Source organism: Canis lupus, chromosome 18, assembly GCF_048164855.1.
Source record: "Canis lupus baileyi chromosome 18, mCanLup2.hap1, whole genome shotgun sequence".
Taxonomy (NCBI): domain Eukaryota; kingdom Metazoa; phylum Chordata; class Mammalia; order Carnivora; family Canidae; genus Canis; species Canis lupus.
In genome coordinates, this window is record NC_132855.1 from 47,058,648 (window position 1) to 47,071,532 (window position 12,885).

General features: G+C 36.8%; 1 protein-coding gene and 1 pseudogene across 11 annotated transcripts in view; one reads left to right on the forward strand and one right to left on the reverse strand.

Annotated features, from left to right (window-relative positions):
- SLC25A40 (solute carrier family 25 member 40) overlaps positions 1-12,885 on the forward strand; it is a 50,811-nt gene that overhangs the window by 17,191 nt on the left and 20,735 nt on the right. For 8 of the 11 annotated variants that reach the window (XR_012011086.1, XR_012011087.1, XR_012011089.1 and 5 more), the window contains exons 2-5: positions 4,161-4,229; positions 5,778-5,898; positions 7,603-7,662; positions 9,649-9,755. Coding sequence is in view for 6 of the 11 variants with exons in the window: in XM_072784337.1 (XP_072640438.1) it covers positions 5,802-5,898; positions 7,603-7,662; positions 9,649-9,755 (264 nt within the window). In the remaining 5 variants the exon portion in view is untranslated. Of the gene's footprint in view, positions 1-1,801; positions 1,909-4,160; positions 4,230-5,777; positions 5,899-7,602; positions 7,663-9,648; positions 9,756-12,885 lie in introns of those variants that run through there. The other 3 variants (XR_012011091.1, XM_072784336.1, XM_072784334.1) reach the window with 2 other exon arrangements.
- Positions 1,839-3,681, reverse strand: LOC140609144 (forkhead box protein M1 pseudogene; annotated as a pseudogene).

The window sequence follows — 12,885 nt, forward strand, 5'->3', positions numbered from 1 at the left end:
TATTTAGCCTTTTAAATGATGGAAATCCTCTCATATGATATAACATGTTTGAACTTTTAGAGTATTATGCTGGGTAAAAGACGCCAGTCGCAGAAGCAGGAATACTGCATGTCTCCACTTATGTGAAGTAATTAAAGTAGTAAAATTCTTAGAAGGTAGAATGGTAGTTTCCAGGTGAAGAGATGTTCAACATCTTTTACTTAGCAGGGGAAGGTAAATCAAGACTATAAGATAGCATTTAACATAAATTTGAAAAGATTAAGGCAAGGTATATAAATTAGTGATACTAATGTAAGTAGTAGGACAGAGGATGGGTATAAAAAGAAGTCAGGGACTTGGGAAGAAAGCTGTTGTTGCGGAATATTTGAAGTATCCTGTTTATAGGATAAATTAACATTAAAATCATTTCTCCCACTAGTCTGTGTGTTCTCTGGAAAGGTTAGAATAGCTGCCACTAGAAGAGGAGAAGGATGCAAAGGAAAAAGGGAAGTAGGTTGATAGGATTGCAAGGAATTTAAAGCCCTGGAGAATATATTATAAATTCTAGACAATCCACTAAGATTATTTCCTACTTTTTCTTCATCTAACCTCAAGTTTGTGATTATATTGTTCTCCCCCCCTTACATTATTTTTCAAATAAATTGAAAGACTAATTTTACAGATCTCATTGTAAGTAGTTACATGTTATGATTTTAGGAGATTAATATACGTTTCAAAACTATTTTTATATAAAGAAGTAATAAAAAATCCAGTAACCTTGATTCTGATTTCTAAAAAGTTACATCTAAATTTCTGACTTTTTCCCCTTAACATTCTATAATAATTGCTTAAAATATATCCGTTTTTCTGGCATTAGTTTTAGGTTTGAGCATATTCAGGTGCCAGCTTTGCTGGAATGGATATCAAATAAAGCATTGTAGGCCTTTTTAGTTTTTACTTCTGGAGGAGAAGAGTACCTATGTTCTAGCATATGTATATTATTTTTCTACTTACTGTTCATATAATCGGTGTTAGAAGTATTTTCCTAGACTTGAAGATTCTACATAAGTTTCATGAACTAAAAAAATTTTGTTCAAATTTTCTCATGTATAGAAAAAATATAGAACAGTAAAATAATTATGGAGTACTTAGCACCTAAATTTAGCAGATTATTAACATTGGCATATTCATTTTTTCTGAAGTATTGTAAGCTACAACTGTTATAATGTTTAGCTCCAATACTTAGAATATGAATGTCTTTTTAAAAAAAGACACTTCAGTATAACTGGTATTATAACCAGTATACCATTCTCTCACCAAACAGTTGTCTAATATCCATCCTGTGTTCATATTTCTCTATGTACTTGCAAACTGACTTTTAAAATTTTATTTATTCAAACCAGGATGTATTTGGTTGGTGACTCTCTGAAGATGTCATTATTATTATTATTATTATTATTTATTATTCTATAATAGGTCTCCCTTCCCTGCTACCTTTTCCCCCTGCCTTAATTTCACTTGTTGAAGATCCAAGACAGTAGTTGTATTACAGCTTCTCCTATTTTGTGGTATCCTTTACTATGTTACTTTACTCTCTGAATTTTCTATAAATTGGAAGTTAGATCTAATGGATTTAGATTAAAATTAAAAGGTTTTTTTCCCCAAAAATACTTCATATATAGTGCTGGAAACTTAATTTTGTGTCAGAAAATCTAGTTGACTCGTGATACCAAGATTGATCAGACTGTTCAGCTTCTAAAATTGTTTTTGTTGTGTTTTCCTGTTTAGTTTTTTTTTTTTTTTTTTTTTTTTTTAAGTGGGCTCCATACCCCAGGGTGGAAGCCCAACACTGGGCTTGAAGTCACGGCCCTGAGATCAAGACCTGAGCTGACATAAAAGGTCGGATGCTTAACTGACTGAGCCTCCCAGGTACCCTGAGAATTGTTTGTTTTTTAAGCAGAATAAATTTACTGGGACAATGAGATTTTTTTTTTTTTTTTTTAGCACTTCCACCCTGGATCCTCTAATTATAAATGTAAGCTTATTTCCTTAGATCATTATCTAGAGACTGCCAGAAAGGTGGGTAGGATGACAAGGGGTTTCAGTTTGCTCCTGTTCCTTGCTTTCAATTCCTAGAGAAGGGAGGACATGCAGTGTACGGTTTCTTCCAGTCCCAGGGCACCTGCCTTCAGGGCTCTTTACTGTAGGCACCCAGACAAGCAGATCTGCTTCCTAGGGTCCTGCTTATTGTCTCCCTCCCCTCCCACCTTCCCATGTTTCCAAGTCAGCTTTCATGCAAGAAGAAATCCTAACAAAAAAAGGTCTCTTGTCAATGGTCAAGAGTTGAATTGAGGGTGGGGGAATGGATGCATCTGAAGCAAAGAATGCAGGTGCCCAGATGTGCTCCCCTTAGATGTTTTTCTGATAACGTCCCTAATCATGCCAGAGAGATGAGCCATTTGCCAAGAACTTGGCCCAAGGCTTGAGAAGACTGAAAGGGCCCTGCCTAGCTTCCTTAGCTCACACCTCAGCTTTGCTAAGAGCAACCCTAGGCTCCAGCTGACCACATGCATGTGAGCTAGCTCGAGAACACTACAATAACTGTCAATAAAATCCAGGGTCATGGAGAGAAAGGTTGTGGCGGATGGAATTCTTCCAGCCTGGCTTGGCAATGTGCTTGAAATAGGGGAAGTGGTCCTCGATCCAAGTATAGATGCCTTTCAAGGTCATGTACTTCCTCTCTGTGCTGTTGATGGCGAACTATATCATAGCCAGGTAAGAGTATGGCGGCCGGGATCCCTGGGTGGCGCAGCGGTTTAGCGCCTGCCTTTGGCCCGGGGTGCGATCCTGAGGACCCGGGATGGAATCCCACGTTGGGCTCCTGGTGCATGGAGCCTGCTTCTCCCTCTCCCTGTGTCTCTGCCTCTCTCTCTCTCTCTCTCTCTGTGTGTGTGACTATCATAAATAAATAAAAATTTAGAAAAAAAAAAAAAGAGTATGGCGGCCGCTCAGAGAGTCCTGCCAGGATGTTGATGCTCCCAGGGGCTCCTCAACCTGACTTTGCTCCAGGTGACGATTCTCCTTTTCCTCCATCTCTTGTTTGATGCTGCTGGAGCCCAGTCCATCCAAACTCCTCTTTCCAAGCCACTGAATGTTAGTCAAGCTGTTGTCAAGAGTGCAGCCTGCTGTCTCACTGCCAGCACAGCTCTCCCATCTCTGCCCGGGAAGGTCTCCAGGTGGTCTAGGCAGATTCATATCCCTAGCTGCCGGCTTTGATCCCAGGGTCTCGGTGACCACTTCTGTCCTCTTGGGATCATTGCTGGTTTGGGCTTGAGCCTGGGATCTTGGAGGGTGAGTGGGGGCTCCCCCATAGCTGATGAGGATGAATTTGTTGGGCCCAGTGCTGCTACTCTCTTTTCCTTTGGCAGTCAATGCTGTGATGATGCTCCAGATATTGGCTTTGTTCGGGATGGCCACCGCTTGGGTGTTGGGCATGGTGGGGTGGTTAAGAGTCTTGATCCCAGCTGTAAACTTGCAAGAGTTGGACTCTGCCGCCTCCTTGGAGGCCTGTGCTTGACCAGGCTCTTGTTGGGCAGGGGGCCTCTTAGGTTCCTCTCCTGATGTTTCACCTGGGGCATTTTGAACAGGAAGGGGCAGCCTCAGTCCTTGGAAAGTCAGTGGCCGATGGGGGCTGGTTTTCATTATAAATCTGTGCTTTCACTTTCCGTTGAGAATCACAAGCACGGACCCTCCCAACTGCAGAAGTCCCAGCGCTGAGCTGTGGCTTTGAGGGCGGGCTCCGGGCTCCTCTGAGCTGGGGGCCAAGCCAGGAGCCCGCACAGGGACTCAAGGGGACTCGTGCCAGGTGCGGGAGGGGTGGGGAATCCCCGGGGGAGGGGGGATCCCGGGAGAGGAGGGGTCCCCAGCCAGGGGGAGGGGGGAGGGGGCGGGGGGCGTTGGAGCTACAATGAGAAGTTTTATAAGCGAAGTTTAATAAATGTAAATTGAGCATTTGTGGAATGCTCTCCATATTCCTCAAAGCACTTAATAGAAGGTATTGAGTAAATATTTGTTGATTTGTCTTTTAAGGTTTTTTTTACATGCTGCTTTCCTTTAGGTTCTCCCTTTCTTGTGTGAAAAAATAAAATAGTTACTTTCATTTTTTTCATTTTTCACTACAGATTTTCAACTGCTAATGTTACAAACAACAAAATATTGGAGCATAGAGTTGAGGAAAAGACTTAAACCAGGTGAGTAATAATGAAAGTCTAAAGAAACAAACTACCATTCATTTTTATAAAGTTCATTATTGGGATAATTGATAAAATTGGGATATGAACTATAGAGTACTAAGTTTCCCCAACTTGATAATGTTACTGTGGAATATAAGGTATTCTGAGGTAATTACAATAGCGAGGTATGATGTATACAAGCTACTTTCAAACTATTCACACACACACACACACAAAAAGTGGTTTATGAGATTGAGAGAGAGTTTGGTGACATTCTGGGTTAATAAGAACTAATTTATTTCCAATGGAAGTGTAAATTGGGACCAATTTCTGGGACCTTTCTGGAAAGCATTTTGGCAATTTGTCTCAAGTTTTCAGTTCAGCCTTGCAATCTTTTTCTTCTATAATAATTCTAGGAAGATCACAAAAAGCTATGGGTATGGGGATATTTATATAAGAATGTATGAATAAAAGAGTAAGGAAAAGTTGATAGCATAAATATTTAACAATATGATATTGATTAAATATAGTCAAAAACTAAGTATTAAAAATTTTAATATGCATCTATGCTTACTCCTGCAATGTCTGTAATGCAGACATGTCTGTCTACACTGGCTACTAAACAATATGAATTTTTTTTTAAAGATTTTTACATATTTGAGAAAGAGAGAAAGTACATGCACACAAGAGCAGGGGGAGGGGTATTAAGAGAGGGAAAGGCAGAGAATCTCCAGCAGACTCCATACTGATCAAGGAGCCAGATAGTCTAACGACCCAGGGATCTTGACCCAAGCCAAAACCAAGAGCTGGATGCTTAACTGACTGAGCCACCTAGGCACCAATATCTATTTATGTTTTTTAAACAAGATTTTTTTTAAAAGAGACATGTATACAGATCTATGAATATACATATTTGATTAGTTACATGTAATCTGCATGTACATGTGTGTTTCTGTATATTATATACATAAAGACACATATGTATTTACGTGTACATAGACATTTGGAAAGATGACACCCTTATATTACTAGCGGTTATTTTTTAATAAAAGGTTTATAAAAGTGATTTTTTATACTTTTTTTATATTAACTGGCTTTTTATGAAGGAGTATATATTACTTTTCTCATCAAATTTTTCAAAATGTTTTCTTTTAAACATTATATGTTTTTATTTTATACCTTTATAGCAATTTTTGGTATACAGTACAAATAGTGATATATTTACTATCTGAGTAGTTCTTATGAGGTTAAATGCACAAATTCTGAGCTTTGTTGGCCTTCATTCTGTTACATGGCCGGAGTCTGTTTTCTTATTGCTCTATTACTTGTCTTACAAATACATTGCTGCTTATACAGCTGAAGTGCATTGTCATTTTTGGAAATCAGAGTACATATTCTATTAATGACAGTTGTGTAGTGCCTTTATATAGAACTTATATTATTTTTGATAGTGGTCAACAACATATGCTTTGATTTTAACACCAGTTGTTTTTATAGTTTAATTAATAGCAAATTTAAGGGCATTTTCATTACACTTTTATTTTACATCTTGCTTTTTCTTAACAGATTTTTCTTCAGTCAGTTAAAACTATGGATCTTGAATCAGAGGGACCACAGATTATCAAAGTGACACCTGTTCAACAAATGCTTGCCTCTTGCACTGGAGCTATCCTGACATCACTAATGGGTAAAGTAATGTTGTAGATTATGTAACTAAATGATTTCCATTTAAGTATATCAATTGTGCAGTAATACTAAAATTCTCATTCGTCCTCCGTCATGTTCTCTCTGCATCAACATAATAAGAAAAGAACCTTGGACAAAGAGTCAAGAGAGTTGAATTTTATTCCTTGATTTGCTGTTCTCAGGCTGAGTGCATTTTAGGATAGTCCCTAGTTCTCTCTGAACTTTATTTTTCATCTATAAAAGTAGAGGCTGAGACCAGGAGTTCTTTGAAGTTTCTATCAATATTGAAATTCTGTGACTCTGGTAGCCATTTTTTTTGTTTATTTATTTGTTTATATATAAAGATTTTTAAAATTTATTTATTCATGAGAGACACAGAGAGAAGGGCAGAAACATAGGCAAGGAAGAAGCAGGATCACCCCCTGAGCCCAAGGCAGATGCTCAACCACTGAGCCACCCAGCCGACCCTCTGGTAGCCTTTTTAAAAATAGAAAACAGAAACAAAAACAAAAAAAATAGAAAACAAAAAAGAATAAAATATTAGAATAATGAATAATATAAACTTTGGGCAACCTATAGTAGCAACAAATACAAATTATGTTTTTCTTTGCTTATATTAACAGTGAATTTCTTAAATTCCTCTGGGCCACATTTTTCTGTTTTTTATAGTCCATTTCTTCTAGAGAAAGACAAATGACTTAGGTATAGTTGGTGTACTTCAATAGTTTTAAGGTGGCTAGTTTATTTAAATAAGATAGATAATTAGAACAAATATAAACATATTGCTTTCAGATGTAGTCTCTTATTTTAGGTCAGAATGTTAGTGTTGTAAAGATTTTAGAGATTATCCAGTGTAACCTCTTCATTCTCAGATGAGGAAAAGTTTTCTTAGAACCACTATCTGACATTTTTTTTTTTTTCTATTTGGGTAAATAGAGTGTGGATTAAAACCATTTTTCCTTTACTGTGCTTTTCCTGAATGGAGTAACACAATGTGGTAGGAAAGATGATTTATGGCTAGCTTACTCAAATTTTCATTATGTGTAGTTTTTATTTGATACAGCTGAATTTAACAGATTAGGAAGACTAATATTGTTTGATTATTGATTACTTGTAATATAGAGTTATTCTCAAATTTATAGACTTCCAAAACTTACTCTTTACCTTAGATGATGTATTGTCTTTAAAATACTAGTAATTAGTTGTAATGCTAATGAAATTATTGTTGTAGAAGTATCATAAGTGACAGTTTAGTAGTCATGAGAAGAGTAACTACATTGTCTTCTCATTGATCCTCTTTAAACAGAATTCAAGGGCAAAAATTAGAAAGTTACATTTAAAACCATTTTAAGGGCAGCCCCGGTGGCGCAGCAGTTTAGCGCCGCCTGCAGCCTGGGGCGTGATCCTGGAGGCCTGGGATTGAGTTCCGCGTCGGGCTTCCTGTGTGGAGCTTGCTTCTCCCCCTGCCTGTGTCTTTGCCTCTCTCTCTCTCTCTCTGTGTCTCAATGAATGAATGAATGAATGAATGAATAAATAAATAAATCTTTAAAAAAAATAAAAAAATAAAACCATTTTAAGATAATTAATCTTATTCATTATATAGTCATGAAGAAGGGTTGATTTGATATATTTTGTAATCTTTGGACAAAAATGTCTATATAATTTATAGGCATCACGTATAATTGAAATTTATGTTTCTTCATAGTGACACCCCTCGATGTGGTTAAAATTCGACTCCAGGCTCAAAACAACCCATTCCCCAAAGGTATGTGTACTAGTCATCCTGAAAATATTGTTAGGCTTTTATTTTTTTTTATTTTATTTTTTTATTTTTTTAAAGATTTATTTATGATAGACATAGAGAGAGAGAAGCAGAGACACAGAGGGAGAAGCAGGCTCCATGCCGGGAGCCCGACATGGGACTCGATCCCGGGACTCCAGGATCGTGCCCTGGGTCAAAGGCAGGCGCTAAACCGCTGAGCCACCCAGGGATCCCTTGTTAGGCTTTTAAATACTACTTTATTCATTTTTGTTTGAATATTTTTTTTTGTTAATTTTTAAAAGTTCATACCTTTTTATCCTTAAGTAGAAATGTTTTTTCAGTACTTAGATTTACATGACGGGGTCTAGCCAGAAAACAAGTATTTGAGCGTGTTGTGTGCCTCACAAGTAAGAACAAAATTCTAAGGGTAAGAGACCATAGAATCTAGTTTCTTCCTTAGTCCAAGAGCTGTGCCCATTCTAGAACATTCATCCACCAGCAGTTCATTCAGCAGTTGATTGAATATAGTGCTAGGAAATAATTATCTTATCAGACAGCTTGGTTCATTGTTGGATAGTACAGTTTATATGAATTTGAAAAGAATATACATTTTTATTAGATGGCAAAAATGGCAATTCCTTGATCAATCTTTTACAGTTTTATAAAGATAATGACATATCAAACATGTTTAGATAGCAGAAAACAGACTGGACTGTAAGAATGTTGTCTCAGATATATGCTACTCTGAGGAACACAGCACTGAGATGGAATAAACAACAGTCCTATTTCAGGTGGAGGACAGATTAGATGTATTATAGGAGGAGCCTAAAAGGAAAATAGTTTCCTACACATTTAAGAAATCCTTAAAAGCACAAGGAGACACTTAGACATGTATTATGAAACCCACAGATTTATATATGGTCAAACAGAAAAGATAATTTTGGTAGCCGGGGTGAGTCCAGTAATGAGAAAGAGTTACTCTTAGAGAAAGTTGTAGGTAAATTATCTGGGAGCTGACAAATGTCTAGAATGAGCAACATAAGTAAAGAGAGACAGCATAGCACGATTTACATTGATAGAGAAGAACTTGTTTTAATTCTCTATTTCTCTAATTGAGATATAATCTACATATAACATTGTATTAGTTTTTTAAAAATATATTTTTTTTAAGATTTTATTTATTTATTCATGAGAGACACAGAGAGAGAGTCAGAGCACAGGCAAAGGGAGAAGCAGGCTCCCCGCAAGGAGTCCAGTGTGGGGCTCAATCCCAGACCCAGGAATCACACCCTGAGCCAAAGGCAGACTCTTAACTGCTGAGCTACCCAGGTGTCCCACATTGTATTAGTTTTAAGTGTGCCACATAATGATTCAATGTATATATATATGTATATCATTGATGTATCTCACCACAGTAAGTTTAGTCAATATCCATCACCTCACACAATTAACAATTTTTTTCTTGTGAAGAGAACTTTGAAGATCTAATCTCTTAAGTTTCAAATGTAAATTAGATTTTTGTATATATGTTTATATGTGTGTGTATATATGCATATGTATATTTCACATATGTATAGTTAAAAAAATTTTTTTTGTCTGAATTTCCCTTGTGTACCATAGTTTTATTCTTGTTAAATGGAGATGTATACACATGTTCTCTTTTCAAAATAGGTTTTCCTCCTTTATATTCCCTATGCATTCCTTCAGATACTCTGAAAGAATTTATTTCTGTGTGCATATGCTTACTACATTTCTGAAAACATAAAATTCATAAATTTACTCAATTATTTTTCACCCACTTTGAGTTTAGAGACCAGTGCTTTGTCATTAAGTAAATCAGTTTATGTATTTTTCATCCTAAAAGGTAAAAACAAAGTTATATTTCTTTTCATAATTTTCTAGTCCACTCATTGTACTTAGAATTTGTTCCTCTGTAAAAATAGTACAGTGTGTGAAGTAATTTTTGATTTTGGGGACCTTCTTTGTTAGGAAAATGTTTTGTATATAGTAATGGACTTATGGATCATCTATGTGTCTGTGAAGAGGAAGGCAACAAAGCATGGTATAAGAAGCCAGGACGTTTCCAGGGTACATTGGTAAGATTATATAATAATCACAGTGTATTTTCTACCTTTACATTTAATCTTATGTATGAAAGATCTTCCAAATGCAAGAGAGTAAAAAGTCCATGATATATAGTTAGCACACTTATCCACAGTTGAAACGTAGATATTGAGGCAGGAAAAGAGAAGTGCTTCTTTGCTTTTAATTAACGTGTTACTAACTTTCATCTTTTCATGCTTTTTTTATATGGAAAGAAAAAACAGTCAATTTTTTAAAAACTTTTAAAATTGTTTTATTTTTTAAAAAGATTTATTTATTTGAGAGAAAGAGAGACAGATTGTGTGAGAGGAGGGTGGAGAGGCAGAGGGAGAGTGAGAATCCAAAAGCAGACTCCCTGCTGAGTTCAGAGCCTGACTCTAGACTAGATCCCACAACTCTAAGATCATAACCTTAGCCGAAATCAAAAGAGTTGGCCATTTAACGGACTGAGCTACCCAGGCACCCCTAAATTGTTTTATTTTTACATAATCGTAGATAATACGCAATTTCAAGAAAAATATACAAACAAAAGATATGTGCCTTTTTCTTCCTCTCCCTCCCCCCCCAAAGGTAACATCATACAGAAGTAGTACAATATCATAATCAGGATATTGACTTTGATTTGAGAGAATCTTGAATCTGGGAAACAAACTGAGAGCCTGAAGGGGAAGTAGGTAGCGAGCAGCATGGGGTAACTGTCTGATGGGCAATGAGGAGGGCACGTGATATGATGAGCACTGGGTATTATACACAACTGATGAATTATTGAAAACTACAGTGATGTACTATATGTTGGCTAAATGAACTTAAATTTAAAAAAATTCAACTGAGTAAACCTGAAGATCTAATTGGCTTTATTCAGCAATTCATGATGTGGGCAGCATTGCATCTAGCATGTATAAAGGAACTGTGAGGAGCTATACCAAACAGAAGACTTTTATAGGCAGAAAAAGATGGGGCCAGGAAGTTATTCTAACCAGGAGTGGATTGTTGCAGGCAAGGTCACCTTCTTCTGAGGGAACTTGGGAGTTTGTCAGGCAGATTGCCTCACTAGTCTTAATTTGGTAATTACAGATTGACTGGTTAAAGGTCATGTTCTTGGGAAAGGCTGAAACTACAATTAGGTGAAGTCCTAAGTCAGTGTGCTGACATGAGGATTAGCATAAGTGACTCCATTTTAGGTTTCTCTCATCGTTAAAAGTATGCCGTTTCCTTTTTTGTTTTCTCTTTGTTTTTGTTTTAGTATTTATTTATTTGAGAGAGTATGGGTGGGAGGAGGGACAGAGGGACAAGCAAACTCCCCGTTGAGTAGGGAGCCCAGTGCGTGGCTCGAATCTGGGACCACAGGATCACGACCTGCGCTAAAGCATATGCCTAATCTCCTGAGCCACCCAGGTGCCTCTTCTTCTTCTTTTTTTTCCATTGCTGTTTTATTTTTCCTCCCTTCTATGTGTTACTTGAACATTTTTTAAAAGAATTTCATCTTCAAAAAAAAAAAAAAAGAATTTCATCTTCATAGAGTTTTTGTGTGTATATTTCTTTGCTAAGGCTTCCTAATTTTTCATTTGTTTTGGATATGTTCATAAATGATCACTCAGTAATTTTTCTGCTGACTGCTTTAAAATCTAGGTCAGATAATTTTAATATTCTTATCTCATTGTTGGAGTCTGTTATCTTTTTTCATTTAGTTTGACATCCTCCAGGTTCTTAGAATGACAAGTGATTTTTTTTTAAATTGAAACCAGGAAATTTTGAGTATTCCATTATGAGATTCTGAATCTTGTTTAAACACCCTAATTTAAGTGGCTTTTTTGGCTTTTTTGACACTGTTAACTCAGAGGAAGAGGGGTGCCACTTTGTTAGCGCTGGATATAGTTGGAAGTTCATGTTTCTAACAGCCTCCATGGGACACACCCTGTAGTGGAAGAAATCTTTACTGATTGACAGTATGATCTGAATGTTTGTGCCTGCCCAAAATTCATATGTTGAAATCCTAATGCCTGAAGTGATGGTATTAGAATGTGGAGCTGAAGGTGATTAGGTTACTAATCTGAAGTTGATTAGAGGGCAGAGACCTAAGGAATTAATGACTTTATAAAAGAGATCCCAGAGCTGCCTTGCCCTTCCACCATGTTGGGGATACAGTAAGAAATCAGAGACCTGGGAGAGGGCCCTCTGACCTAGCACTGTGATCTGGGACTTCTAGACTCCAGAAATGTGGTAAATAAATTTCTCTTATTTGTAAGGTACTAGGTTATAACAGCCCAAACAGACTCAGAGCAGAGAGGAAGTTCTGGCTTCCCTTATAGTTTCCACTGACACTGGTGGAGTGATCTCATTACTCTTGGTGACAGTGAAAGCCCTAACACCTCCTCTGCCTCTCTGACACTACCATTAGAATGCTTGGCATATTTATCTTAGTTATTTTAGATTCCCATTCTGATAATTCTAAAATCTCTGCCATATATGAGTCTGGTGCTGATGCTTGCTTTGTCTCTTTAGACTGTGTATTTTGCCTTTGTATTTTGTACTTTGTATTTATTTTTATTTTTTTTATTTTTTTTATTTTTTTGTAGAAAGCCACACATGTTGTAGTAGGTTAAAAGAAAATGAGGTAAATACAGCTTTATTGTCAGGTGATTTGTTTATCTGATTAGAAGCTAGGCTGTGTTTACTGCTTGTTGTAGTTGTATTGTCAGAGAATAAAATTCCCTCCAGTGTCCTCTTTTTTTGTCTTGCATATTATCCTTAAGTTTTCCTAGAGACTGCTCAAATAGAGTCTGAGGCTTGTGGTTCTTTCAAAGCTGTGATCCTCTGTTGTTTTACAAGAGCCCTGTAGATGTGGTGATAAGGTATGGAGGAAGGGAAATATTCCACAGTCCTGTGACTAGGTCTTATTCTTAAGGAACATGAGTTGGGTGTTTCCCTTGCCCCAGGTTGGTTAGATTTTTGTAAAACTGCAGGTGGTTTAAGTTCTGATAAAATAGTTTCCCTAAAATATATGCTTTATTAAGGAGAATACAGGTTTGGGGTATATTTCAAAACTGGTTTACATTTTTCCTTCACCTGCTGCGGAAGCAGGAGGAGATTTTTCTCTGCTGTTCACAGTGAGAATCTGGTAGG